The 14,237-nt window shown below is 35.2% G+C and overlaps 1 protein-coding gene across 1 annotated transcript in view; it reads right to left on the reverse strand.

The window, feature by feature from the left end:
* Positions 1 to 13,163, reverse strand: part of LOC147725520 (uncharacterized) — a 69,606-nt gene extending 56,443 nt beyond the window's left edge. The window contains exons 1-2 of the mRNA XM_086964460.1: positions 13,059 to 13,163; positions 3,282 to 8,988 (exon numbers count right to left, since the gene is read on the reverse strand). Of these exons, the coding sequence (XP_086820586.1) occupies positions 3,282 to 8,949 (5,668 nt within the window). The 5' untranslated portion in view covers positions 8,950 to 8,988; positions 13,059 to 13,163. The remainder of the gene's footprint in view (positions 1 to 3,281; positions 8,989 to 13,058) is intronic.
* Positions 13,164 to 14,237: the final 1,074 nt, after the last annotated feature.

Consider the following 14,237-nt stretch of genomic DNA (forward strand, 5'->3'; position numbering starts at 1 on the left):
ACCATGTCATGAGTGATGTAATATGTGATGTCATCAGCAGTGCATTGCACGCGCAAGTTATAGTGAGTCCGACTAACTATAACGTGGGAATTTCAATGGTTTTATATCAGTAAAATTTCCAGCTAACTATAACTGGTGTGAAACCTATGGTTTTTTCAGTGAATTTAATAGGTTTTTTAAATGCTAATTCCTAACTATAACTGGTGTGAAACCTATGGTTTTTTCAGTGAATTTCATAGGTTTTTTAAATGCTAATTCCTAACTATAACTGGTGTGAAACCTTTGGTTTTTTCAGTGAATTTCATAGGTTTTTTTAATGCTAATTCCTAACTTTTTATATAGACTCATACCTATGTGTTTTTTAGTGAATTGCTAAAGTATGTTTTTGTAAAAATGAACACTATAATGTATATTGAGATAATATTTTTAATTTAAAATATTTTTTTTTATATTTCGCTTTCGGTGCGCGCACCGGTGCGCGTACCGTCAGCGCACTAACAAAAAAAAAGAAAAAAAAATGAAGGAGGGACTGTGTAATAGATAGTAAGACAGATAAAAAGTGTAAAAGGAAGTAACTGAGAAAAGAAAAATGAATAAGGGAGCAAAAGAAAGAAGAAATAGGAAGAAGACTAAAGCAGAGGTTAAGGGAGATTGTAAATGGATGTTGAAAGTAAAAAGAAGGACAGTTAAGTATGGGAATGTCAGGTAGTGACGGAATCAGAGGAAAAGAATAGCAGTGATTGAGGGAAAGTAAATATCAGTGAATATAAGTAAAAAGGGGTGAAAGAGGGTACATGTAAGTGAATAAGGGTAACACATGGGGAGTAATAGAGACAAACAAGAGAGAGAGTAAAAGAAGGACTGTCACAAAGGGACTAAGTGAACCAGTAAAAAAGGTAAGTGAAGGAGTGTGCATAGGCAGAAGTACTGAAAGAAATTGAATGTGGTCGGAAGTAAACATGGAACAAAAGAATAAGTGAGGGAAGCAAAGTAAGGAAATAGGGGTGCGGTAGGGTGACAGAAAAATAGTGAAAATAAAACAAAAGGTGATAACAAAAAAGATTTTGTAAACACACTTACCATATAATCAATGCAAACTTGTATCTATGAAAGATAAAAGAAAAAACACGTTATAATTTCTTAAAAATATATAATAAAATAGAAACAACAGTTCATGAGGTTTAAAAATCTACAAAAGTTTACTAAGAAATGATGCAATAGTGAAGGATACAAAAACAGAAAGAAAGTAATGTAGAAAGAGAAAAAAAAAGGAAAAAGAAATAGAAAGAGAACAAATTCCTAAAGGTAAATAAGATACTAAAAGAATGTAAGATATCAAATCAAAATCAGTAAAGATAAGAAAATAAAAGAAAAATGAGTGAAAAGGAGAGAAGTCTGATTGAGAAACTATAAATAAAAAAGAGGAATAGAAGATGATTGAGAGTGAGTGAAGTAAAGTAACAGAGTGAAGGGATGAAAGGAATGAAGTTAGTATAGAACGATGGATAAAACAGGAGTGAGAGAGTAAGTACACAGAAAGACAAAAGGAAGAACTAAGTGAACTACAGTACAATGGATGCGAAAGAAAAAAAAAGGAGAAAAAGAAAGAGAGGGTTAGGAAACTAAAGCAGTGGTACTGTGAGAATATGAAAAAGATAAAAAGTGGTGGAAGGAACAGAGGAAATGCAGACAGTTCCTATTAGATTAAGAAGTTGTGAATGAAGTGCACTAAAGAAACAGCGATGAAAAAAGAGTGTAAATTAGTAAAGAGAGGTAAATAAGGGTGAAAAAGAAAATGAGTATAAGACAATGTGAACACAATATAAATTACACAATGCAAACTACACAATAACTTCTACAATATGTTACATTATTTATTTTTGCTGTTCTCAGAATATATTGAATTTCACTTAAATTAGTGAGATCAAAGTCTTCATCATATAACAGCGGGAAAAAAAAAACACAATCTAAAAGATTGTGTTTAAAAAAACCCATTCAAACATACATCTCATATAAGTACACTAATCTTTGATTCACTTACTTTTCCGTGAGACCAAATTGCAGATAGTGAAGGTCCTTTTGGTGGAAAAAAGTCTGCTGTGCTCTATAACTTCCATTTCATCGACTTCCTATGAAAAAAGATCTAACAACATCATATGTTACACTTTCCTCACGGCCAATTTGTGTCAGATATATCAGTATTTTTTACTTTGAGATCCACTTAAAGTATCTACATGAGATTGCAGATAGTGAAGGTCCTTTTGGTGAAAAAAAGTCTGCTGTGCTCTATAACTTCGATTTCATCAACTTCTAACAACATCATATCTTACATTTTCCTCACGGCCAATTTGTGTCAGATATATCAGTATTTTTTACTTTGAGATCCACTTAAAGTATCTACATGAGATAAATAATTTCAAATATTAGATTAACTAACTAACTAACTAACTTTTATTAACTATTCCCGTCTTCAAAGGCCAATTCCCTTTACTAAAACTTTGGTTTTAAAAACACTAGATAAGAATTTGTAGAGTCATAAGGCAAACGTTGTTTATAAGTTAAATGAGAATCATTGCAGTAACTCCATCCATTTTCAGATTTTAAGTAGCATGTATAATGTCCTGAGGTGGTCGAAGATCCATCATGATAAATAATAGCTTCAGTTGTAAAGGTCCTTCCAGAAATTGATAACTGAGAAGCCACAAAATTTTTGATAGAAGTTGTCAATTTAGTTCCATCAGGTCTACATCGTTGGAAAACTAAAATAATATACTGCCCATACCTTTGTATAAATAATGTGGACAGCATTGTACAGTTACATTGGGTACACACCATATTATGATCTGCTGCTTTAACTAGATTTTTAAAAGACACTGATTTACAGTCTGGTAAAGTCAAATATATAAATCTTTCAGTGCCTATTGTAGTAGTACTTGATAAACTACAATTGTGGCAGTCATGCTGCCATTGATAAGAAAGACTGAAAAGATTATCTACATCTACACCTTCATCTTCCAAAACACCAAACATATACATTAAAAATTCCTGACAATCCTGCTGAATGTTCTGTGAAAATTTATCTTGACCAGAACACAAATCTAAAATATTTCGAATTTCTGTTACACTTTCTATTTGTGCTGTAACACTGCTACATTTCTGAAACACAGAATTCAATAAACCACACAATCTTTGATCCCGATTTTCAACAATCTGTTCTTGTAAACTTTTAAGAAAAAAAACAACATTAACCACTACATTAGCATAGCAGTTGACACCAGAACTGTTTTCAAACTGAAATCCAACAACATTTTCTCCACAATTCTTTTTCTTCCTGTTTTCAATTACAGTTTTCTCTACTTTTTGTCTTTTTGCAACTACCTCACTACAATTATCCTCATTTCTTCTTTTTCGGCCTACCACACGTTTTTCAAACAGAGGATATTGAGGCAAATGTGGAGCATACTCTCTTCTTAACCTATTGTATTCTTTAACACAATCTAGATCGGCAGAAATCTTTGTCTCATCACACGCAATCAAGTACAATCCTGATAAAGTTCTGACTCGAGATAATGCCACATATGCCATACCCTCTTTAAACACAGATCTTCCAATGTTCACCAATGCACTATCTACACTTAAACCTTGAGATTTATGAATTGTCACCGCATACGCCAAACAAACAGGAAACTGTTTTCGGCGAACATATAAGTCTTTTACAAGTAAAAATCTAGCAGAACAACGACTTATTTGTTGTACTTGTTCAATGCCATCAAATTTTATTTTTAAAAATTCAATTCCATCTCTATTTCTGTAATTCACAAAATCAACAACATAACCCATTGCTCCATTTACCAGACCGCTTTCAACATTTAAATTCCTTCTCAAAATGATACGACAATTTAAACACACATTCAGAGTCTTTTCAAAACCAGCTGTTTTTGAAATACTTTTCTCCAATGAATGCAATTTAGTTTTCAAATTTTCTGACAAAACAATTGTTGCACCCATATGCTCTATTTTATCTATTGCTTCCAGTTTCACAATCTCTTCATTTTCTAAGTCTAACATTTTTTGATTGAAGATGGAACATTCTTGCAGAGTTGGCATCAAACATATCCCAGATTTCTTCTCAGTCATTTTTTTAAAAATATTCTCTGGAAGAATGTTTTCATTTGCATACAAATTTGAAATTAATCGACTATGCAAAGCTTTTTTCCCTTTCTCAGTCATTTTTCCAATTCTTACATCTTGTAGAATATTTTTATAATCTTCATCCTTGGCCTGTCGCATATTTTGAAGCAGTTCAGCATATTTAAAATTTAGCCATATATTAACATTTCCAATGCTTCCAAGGGACTTCCTGGTATCTTCATGCGTGAGCATTTTAAACACTGGTTGTCCTTTTACTGGAGTCAACTGCAATAGATCTCCAAAAACAATAATGTGTTTTCCTCCAAATAACACATCATAGTCTGTTTTAAGAATTTCTTGCATTCTCAAATGCACAAAAGCAAGCATTAGATTTGAGACCATGCTTACTTCATCTATGATAAGAAGTTTCATTTTCTTCAAGACTCTTGAAACTTCAGAACACGCATCTCCAGATAGCTTGTTGTAATGCAATTTATTATCATGTTCAACTGGCAGCATCAATAAACGATGTAGAGTAATCCCTTTAATGTTATGTGCTGCCAGACCAGTTGGAGCAGTTACAACACAAGACAGTGGTGAATCAGTCCTTTTCTGCAGATAACTTGCAACGGCTTTAATTAGAAAACTTTTTCCTGTCCCCGCTTCTCCACTTACATACAGTCGGACAGGGTCAAATAATATACATGAGCACTCTTTTTTCTCATGTCTGAATCCATGTTCAATCTGCTCTGTGACTTCATCATATATCTTTTTCTGCTCAATGTTTAGTTGCGTTACCAAATCTTCTAAGTTAACTCCATCCTCTTGAGCTTGTTCCATAGCTCTTTCCACCTCATCCATGGCAGTGGCAGCTTCATTTTGGATAATTGGTCCTCCTAGTGGATCCTGGCTCAATGAAGTAGAACTCTGACTATCTTGAGAACTGTTTCTAGCTATCTCTTCAGCAATTGTGGTTTCTTGCTCCATTTCTTCATTCAACATTTGCAGATAATTTAGAAAAATAGGACATTCTATGGTATCCTTAGTTGCATTAAAAGAGTCTTCATAACAGAGAAAATCTCCAAGTAGTTCCTCTTCTGTACGCCATGGCTTAAAGAGTTGCAAAAGAGCTAAATAGTAAAATTCTCTTTTGTCTGGAACTTCACAACTCAATTTTCGATGATTAATCAAATGGCCTTTTTTCTGCTTCACTAGACATCCTTCATAGCCAATGAGTGCATATTTTCCATTATTGATATCTTCTGTGATGTTCCTCTTATAACTGTAGTTTTGAAGAACTTCATACAAACATGTGTTCTCAAGGTGAGTACTTCTATTTGGATAGTATGTATCCAACATATTTGTCTTCAAAATATCTGTACTGTTTGGTTCTTTTTCCGCCAAATATTCAATTTCTTGTACAGATTTCAAAACTCGGTTTCGTGTTGCAGCAAGACCAAGACTCACCCAAATGATTGTTCTTGATTTGGCATAGAGACTTGCTGATGATAACCGATCAGAACATTCATATGCTCCAATTTCTCGATGCGACAACATCTTCAGACTGAAACTGTATAATTTCTTGCTTAGACTCTTTTCATGTGAAATGTCCTCCCACATTTCCTTCAGTTCTGTCTTTTCTTTTTTGGTGATGTAAGATGTCACATATCGAGCCACAGCAATAGAGTTGTCAGCAACGAACTGAATATCCATGTTAGCATTCCACATGGACAAAATCACTGGGTTGTAATCGTTGATGTACTTAGATTCTTCATTTCTTTTCAAATTATATGTGTTTTTGGGAGATTTTCTCGTCACAGTATGTCGTAGAGATGACATCAAATTATTTACTCTTCCTTTAGAAATCACTGGTCGAGGAAATGCAAAACGACATTTCGTGTAGTACTTTTCCTTGTTTTTAAATTTTCGACGACAGTACTTTCCACAACGATGAGATTGAAAACGTAAAACTTGTTGCCTTAAATTGTTTTCTTCAGTAGATTTTGGAACAGCACATGTTGAATACTCTTCAATGAAACTCATCACTGTTTCATCTGAATCTGATCCAAATTTGGGTGCATCTTTAATCCACAACAACATATGTATATGAGGAGCACCTCTCGCTTGATATTCCTTCCTCCAAAAGAAATCCAAAACCTCTCCAAGGGGAGGATTTTTTTTGTTGGTAATAAAAGACATCATAGCTTCAAATCTATGATTAAAATATCTGCAAACATTCACTGGATCTAAAGAACACAGTTCTCCTGGTGTTTTCAATTCTATATTTGGTATGTTTTCATTTGCCTCTCGTAGAAATTGAAGTAAATCGTCCCAGGCATACTCAGCACAGCTAAGAGTGAGGAACCATGTAGGAGTTCCTAAGTTTCTTAGCATACATTTCAATTCTCCATGACGACGAAACCAATACTCGTTGGTTCCACGTTGACATGCCATGAGATTGATTAGCTGAGATTCCAAAATACTGTCTTGCAGATTAACTTTCTCCATAAAGTCCCTTGCACATACATTTTGCAAATGAGGTCCACTTTTTAATATATGATTAACTGCATAAGAAAGCCCAGACAAATCACTTTCAAACAGTAGATGAAATAAATATGGAATGCATTGACGAAACCTTGGATCTTCTGCATATAATCTTAGAGTCCGGTATTCAGCTGCAGGAATTTGAACTGGTCGATCATCATATCGTCCACCACAACCTGTTGGAAATAATTGTGGAAAACAACGAGCTTCCAAACTTTCTTCCCATACACTAATGGGACTTCCTTTTGCTGCCTTCATTTGAAACAAGTCAATTGCATTTCCCATTACTTCTTTGGAATGCAAAGGATGAACAGTATAATGTTCATATATTTCTTCAGTTCTAGACACATCAACTTTTTCAATTTGACCAACTGAAGAATCACTATCTTCTTCTGTAGCTGTTTCCTCTACTCCAACACTTACATGTTTGTAGTACTCATTGTTTTTAACTAAATACAACGTTGCCTTCTTGACTTTTTTAACATCCACTAAATCTTGCCAAATTTTCTTACTCTTTGTTGGAACCCCATTAACTAGAATAACTAAAGGATCTTCTTCTACTCTTTCTACACCAATTGTATTAATATTTTTCTTTACATCTAGAGGCAAATAAACAACTCTTCCCTTTAATCCTCTCAGTAAATCTGATGGAGGCAATTTCCCTGTCTTAGGCTCCATGCGAACAATAGCCTGAAAAGGATGGACACATTGAATCAAAATAGATTCATAAGTATTTAGATCCATCAATTCAGAAGGAATATCTATCAACTGAAGATTATTATAAACTGCTCTTGCAGGCATTCTATTTTCATTTAATTTTTTCAAACAATAAGTGCAAATACGCTGATCCAAACTCAAATCAAAAGAATTCTCCACCAACAAATAACTTACAAAATCCTCCCATTCACTATTATTTTCCAATTCACTTTTTGCATATAAATCAACTAACCTAGTCTGAATTTTATAATGAGTCCGTCGACAACACACACAAGTTACATTAGGCCTCTCACTTGATTTCACCTTAAACTTGATAATTTCCTCATCAAACTTTTCAATACTTGAAATTTGTCCATTATCTTCTGCATTACCATCCATTACTATATCTATTTCTACACTGTCCTCTTTGTTCCCAAAATAACAAAACTCAATTTCTTCACAAATAGTCTTCACATCCACTTCAGATCCATGCAAAAGAGCACTATTTAACTGTTTAAGCTTAAGTGCAGGACTTTTTGCATAATACAACTTCCTCACTAATTTCCTTACGTTATTATGATGCACTGCTAACATCCTAAAATGATGAAAAACACTCCGACAAACTTTTCTAGAAAGACATGCTAGTGAATGCCCTTGCAAACCTGTGCTTTCTCTCACTCTGCAAGGATCTAACTCTTGCAGGATCTTCATTTTTTGTTTGAGACTTTTTTTACTATATGTACGTAAGAAATTTCGAAGCAAATCAATTGATTCCTGTCGCACACTACAAATACTACTGCATTTCCATGTGTACACTGGACCCTTAGTACGTCTCCCTAAAACTTCATCAGCTAAGACCTCTTCTGCATCTCTAGATACAAGTTTCTCTTTTTCCATCACACAACTATCTTTCACCTCATATGCACGACCACTGGTGTCAACTGCATGCACCAAATCATTTTCCTGAAAGTAACTCTCCTCATTAAAAAAAGGCTCAGAACTTGAACTATGCATCCATTCACCAGAAAATACTTCACAAAAATTACTCCGATTAATAATTCTTTTCCATCTACTGTTCGATTTGAAAACATCCATTGCCTTATTAAGTATCCTAATTCTATTGATTATTAAAATAAATAATTTTTTCTTAACTTCAAAAGCCTGATCAACAATCTTTTCTACACTTTTCTTTTTCTTGTAAAAAGCAGCTTTTAGTTTACTTTTCTTTTCATTTTTTAGCAAATTTAAAACTACCCTATTGCGAAACATTCGCCTACGAATGTCCCTAAAAACATTTACCCTTCTATTGCTAACCATTCTCTTCTCTCCTGGTCCAATGGAAACATTTTTTGTGGGCTTCTCTTTCCTTTTTAGATTTGTTGACTTTTTCTGTATATTCACATTAGCAATTTCATTTTTTTTCCTACGACATATGTTGCGAAGAAAAGACTTAATTGGCTTACCAGAAGCTTTTCTGGTGTTTTTTGAAGTAGTTGTTGAAGAGGATTCCATAAACTCTGTTGTTGATGTTCTCCTTTTCCGTATGGTATTTTTGATATTTCTTTGCCTTGAAGGCATTTTTGCTTCCTTTTCAGAAGTTGATTTGAATCTGTTGTTCTGTTAAAAAAACACATGAAAGACCACTATTAGCAAACAACAAAGTAATGTTAAAAAGCAAACAATATAAACAATAAATTGCAACATATTTAAGTTTATACAATAGCAACACATGGCTTTATTTTTAAAGGCCTTGCGCCACCAGTGCGTCACTTATTACCCATGTTTAAAGTCAAGCATCAGCTGCACATGGCATTCATAAATAAGGGCCAAATGCAAATACCAATCAATTGCACCCAAAAATCGATTTTTCAATAACATGTAAGAAACACTGCGCAAAACCTAAGTACAACCACTCAATATCATCAAACAAAGTCAGGGTCTGATTTATAAAGGCCTTGCGCCACCAGTGCGTCACTTATTACCCATGTTTAAAGTTTTGCATCGGCTGCACATGGCAATCATAAATAAGGGCCAAATACATATACCAATCAATTGCACCCAAAAATCGATTTTTGAATAACATGTAAGAAACACTGTGCAGAACCTATGTACAACCAATCAATATCATCAAACAAAGTCAGGGCCTTATTTATGAAAGCCTTGCGCCACCAGTGTGTCACTTATTACCCATGTTTAAAGTCATGCATCAGTTGCACATGGCAATCATAAATAAGGGCCAAATACATATACCAATCAATTGCACCCAAAAATCGATTTTTCAATAACATGTAAGAAACACGGCGCAGAACCTATGTACAACCAATCAATATCATCAAACAAAGTCAGGGACTTATTTATGAAAGCCTTGCGCCACCAGTGCGTCACTTATTACCCATGTTTAAAGTCATGCATCAGCTGCACATGGCAATCATAAATAAGGGCCAAATACATATACCAATCAATTGCACCCAAAAATCGATTTTTCAATAACATGTAAGAAACACGGCGCAGAACCTAAGTACAACCACTCAATATCATCAAACAAAGTCAGGGCCTTATTTATGAAAGCCTTGCGCCACCAGTGGGTCACTTATTACCCATGTTTAAAATCATGCATCAGTTGCACATGGCAATCATAAATAAGGGCCAAATACATATACCAATCAATTGCACCCAAAAATCGATTTTTCAATAACATGTAAGAAACACGGCGCTGAACCTAAGTACAACCACTCAATATCATCAAACAAAGTCAGGGCCTTATTTATGAAAGCCTTGCGCCACCAGTGCGTCACTTATTACCCATGTTTAAAGTCATGCATCAGTTGCACATGGCAATCATAAATTAGGGCAAAATACATATACCAATCAATTGCACCCAAAAATCGATTTTTCAATAACATGTAAGAAACACGGCGCAGAACCTAAGTACAACCAATCAATATCATCAAACAAAGTCAGGGCCTTATTTATGAAAGCCTTGCGCCACCAGTGCGTCACTTATTACCCATGTTTAAAATCATGCATCAGTTTCACATGGCAATCATAAATAAGGGCCAAATACATATACCAATCAATTGCACCCAAAAATCGATTTTTGAATAACATGTAAGGAACACTGCACAGAACCTAAGTACAACCACTCAATATCATCAAACAAAGTCAGGCCTTATTTATGAAAGCCTTGCGCCACCAGTGCGTCACTTATTACCCATGTTTAAAGTCATGCATCAGCTGCACATGGCAATCATAAATAAGGGCCAAATACATATACCAATCAATTGCACCCAAAAATCGATTTTTGAATAACATGTAAGAAACACTGTGCAGAACCTATGTACAACCAATCAATATCATCAAACAAAGTCAGAGCCTTATTTATGAAAGCCTTGCGCCACCAGTGCGTCACTTATTACCCATGTTTAAAGTCATGCATCAGCTGCACATGGCAATCATAAATAAGGGCCAAATACATATACCAATCAATTGCACCCAAAAATCGATTTTTGAATAACATGTAAGGAACACTGCACAGAACCTAAGTACAACCACTCAATATCATCAAACAAAGTCAGGCCTTATTTATGAAAGCCTTGCGCCACCAGTGCGTCACTTATTACCCATGTTTAAAGTCATGCATCAGTTGCACATGGCAATCATAAATAAGGGCCAAATACATATACCAATCAATTGCACCCAAAAATCGATTTTTGAATAACATGTAAGGAACACTGCACAGAACCTAAGTACAACCACTCAATATCATCAAACAAAGTCAGGCCTTATTTATGAAAGCCTTGCGCCACCAGTGCGTCACGTATTACCCATGTTTAAAGTCATGCATCAGCTGCACATGGCAATCATAAATTAGGGCAAAATACATATACCAATCAATTGCACCCAAAAATCGATTTTTGAATAACATGTAAGGAACACTGCACAGAACCTAAGTACAACCACTCAATATCATCAAACAAAGTCAGGCCTTATTTATGAAAGCCTTGCGCCACCAGTGCGTCACTTATTACCCATGTTTAAAGTCATGCATCAGTTGCACATGGCAATCATAAATAAGGGCCAAATACATATACCAATCAATTGCACCCAAAAATCGATTTTTGAATAACATGTAAGAAACACTGCGCAAAACCTAAGTACAACCACTCAATATCATCAAACAAAGTCAGGGCCTTATTTATGAAAGCCTTGCGCCACCAGTGCGTCACTTATTACCCATGTTTAAAATCATGCATCAGTTTCACATGGCAATCATAAATAAGGGCCAAATACATATACCAATCAATTGCACCCAAAAATCGATTTTTGAATAACATGTAAGGAACACTGCACAGAACCTAAGTACAACCACTCAATATCATCAAACAAAGTCAGGCCTTATTTATGAAAGCCTTGCGCCACCAGTGCGTCACTTATTACCCATGTTTAAAGTCATGCATCAGTTGCACATGGCAATCATAAATAAGGGCCAAATACATATACCAATCAATTGCACCCAAAAATCGATTTTTGAATAACATGTAAGGAACACTGCACAGAACCTATGTACAACCAATCAATATCATCAAACAAAGTCAGAGCCTTATTTATGAAAGCCTTGCGCCACCAGTGCGTCACTTATTACCCATGTTTAAAGTCATGCATCAGCTGCACATGGCAATCATAAATAAGGGCCAAATACATATACCAATCAATTGCACCCAAAAATCGATTTTTGAATAACATGTAAGGAACACTGCACAGAACCTAAGTACAACCACTCAATATCATCAAACAAAGTCAGGCCTTATTTATGAAAGCCTTGCGCCACCAGTGCGTCACTTATTACCCATGTTTAAAGTCATGCATCAGTTGCACATGGCAATCATAAATTAGGGCAAAATACATATACTAATCAATTGCACCCAAAAATCGATTTTTCAATAACATGTAAGAAACACGGCGCAGAACCTAAGTACAACCAATCAATATCATCAAACAAAGTCAGGGCCTTATTTATGAAAGCCTTGCGCCACCAGTGCGTCACTTATTACCCATGTTTAAAATCATGCATCAGTTTCACATGGCAATCATAAATAAGGGCCAAATACATATACCAATCAATTGCACCCAAAAATCGATTTTTGAATAACATGTAAGGAACACTGCACAGAACCTAAGTACAACCACTCAATATCATCAAACAAAGTCAGGGCCTTATTTATGAAAGCCTTGCGCCACCAGTGCGTCACTTATTACCCATGTTTAAAGTCATGCATCAGCTGCACATGGCATTCATAAATAAGGGCCAAATACATATACCAATCAATTGCACCCAAAAATCGATTTTTCAATAACATGTAAGAAACACTGCACAGAACCTAACTACAACCACTCAATATCATCAAACAAAGTCAGGGCCTCATTTATAAAAGCCTGGCGCCACCAGTGCATCACTTATTACCCATGTTTAAAGTCATGCATCAACTGCACATGGCAATCATAAAAAAGGCCAAATAAAAATACCATTCATTTGCACCCAAAATCGATTTTTAAATAACATGTAAAAAACACTGCGCAGGACTTATATACTAACATACAATTTCACTTCTAAAACATAACTATCTGCTTCCAAATATTCTCCATAGAGAAAATAAATCTCTATCTAAATTAAATGAATCATTACTTACCTTTAGAAATGCTTTTGGAGATTGAAAACAGTGTCAGACACACACACCAATTTTTCTTTAGCAGAGGAGAAGGTGTGCTCTCAATACACTGAAACCAAGACTGGCATAGAAAATCTCTATCTTTGTACACATATGCCTTAATTCAACCAATGAAAACTCTTCCCTCACTATTTTCAAACCAACACCCATCCCCCTCTCAAACCTTTCTATCTGTTACCATAGCAACTCCCTCCTAACTGAACTCTAAGGTTCAAAAGTTTATCTTACAATGTTGCAAATTAACTCAGCAAGGATGTTTGACCTGTCAATACAGCAGCCTATACAGGGTATTTTTGCTTTTGGTGACTTTTTTTAAACCATTCAAATTGCTTCTTTCACACAACATAACCATACACCCTAACTTTCAGTTTTCAACTATCTGAATCCACCAATCATTGCTAGTGATTCAAGAGCACAGAAACTCCACAATTATTTTTTTGTGAACTCCTACTGTTCCAACTGCCATTTCATTCCCACACTTCATCTGACTGGACCAGAACCTTCTCACATCATGTACTCTGTTTGGGTTATTGGACATAGCTACATCCACTGGGCTCAAAGGTATGCAGCTAGCAGAAATTTTCATAACCTTGATTTATCAAATGTGGAAATCAAGTGGATTGGCCACAGAGGATTAAAATGTCACCAATTGATACCATTGGTGAAAACCTTTTTGCATCTGCCAGAACCTGACCTTATAATTGTGCACTGTGGTGGAAACGATCTAGGCACATTAACTGGGGTAGGTCTGGAAATGCTATTAAAGGACACCTTTCATCAATTGATGATACTTTTTCCCCACACTGCCTTGGTATATTCCAATATATGCCAAAGACAGAAATGGAACTGGTCCAACCAATTTGGTCCACAATTTGAGAAAGCACGGAAACATGTAAATAAATCTGTTTCTGCTTACATGAGAGACTATGGAATGGGTTCATTATACAATAATAACTTGCGTTACAACATGCAAGACATCTACAGAGGAGATGGAGTGCACTTCTCAGATGAGGGGAATAGAATATTCCTCCTGAATTTAAGAATGTGTATTGGAACCTACTTGTAGGTACCTAAATCAACCACAGAACCCAAAAGCTCTTTTCAGAGCTACCCTAACTCTGATCATTCAAAGCGTTTATT

Source organism: Lissotriton vulgaris, chromosome 3_2 (assembly GCF_964263255.1).
Source record: "Lissotriton vulgaris chromosome 3_2, aLisVul1.2, whole genome shotgun sequence".
Classification (NCBI taxonomy): Eukaryota; Metazoa; Chordata; class Amphibia; order Caudata; family Salamandridae; genus Lissotriton; species Lissotriton vulgaris.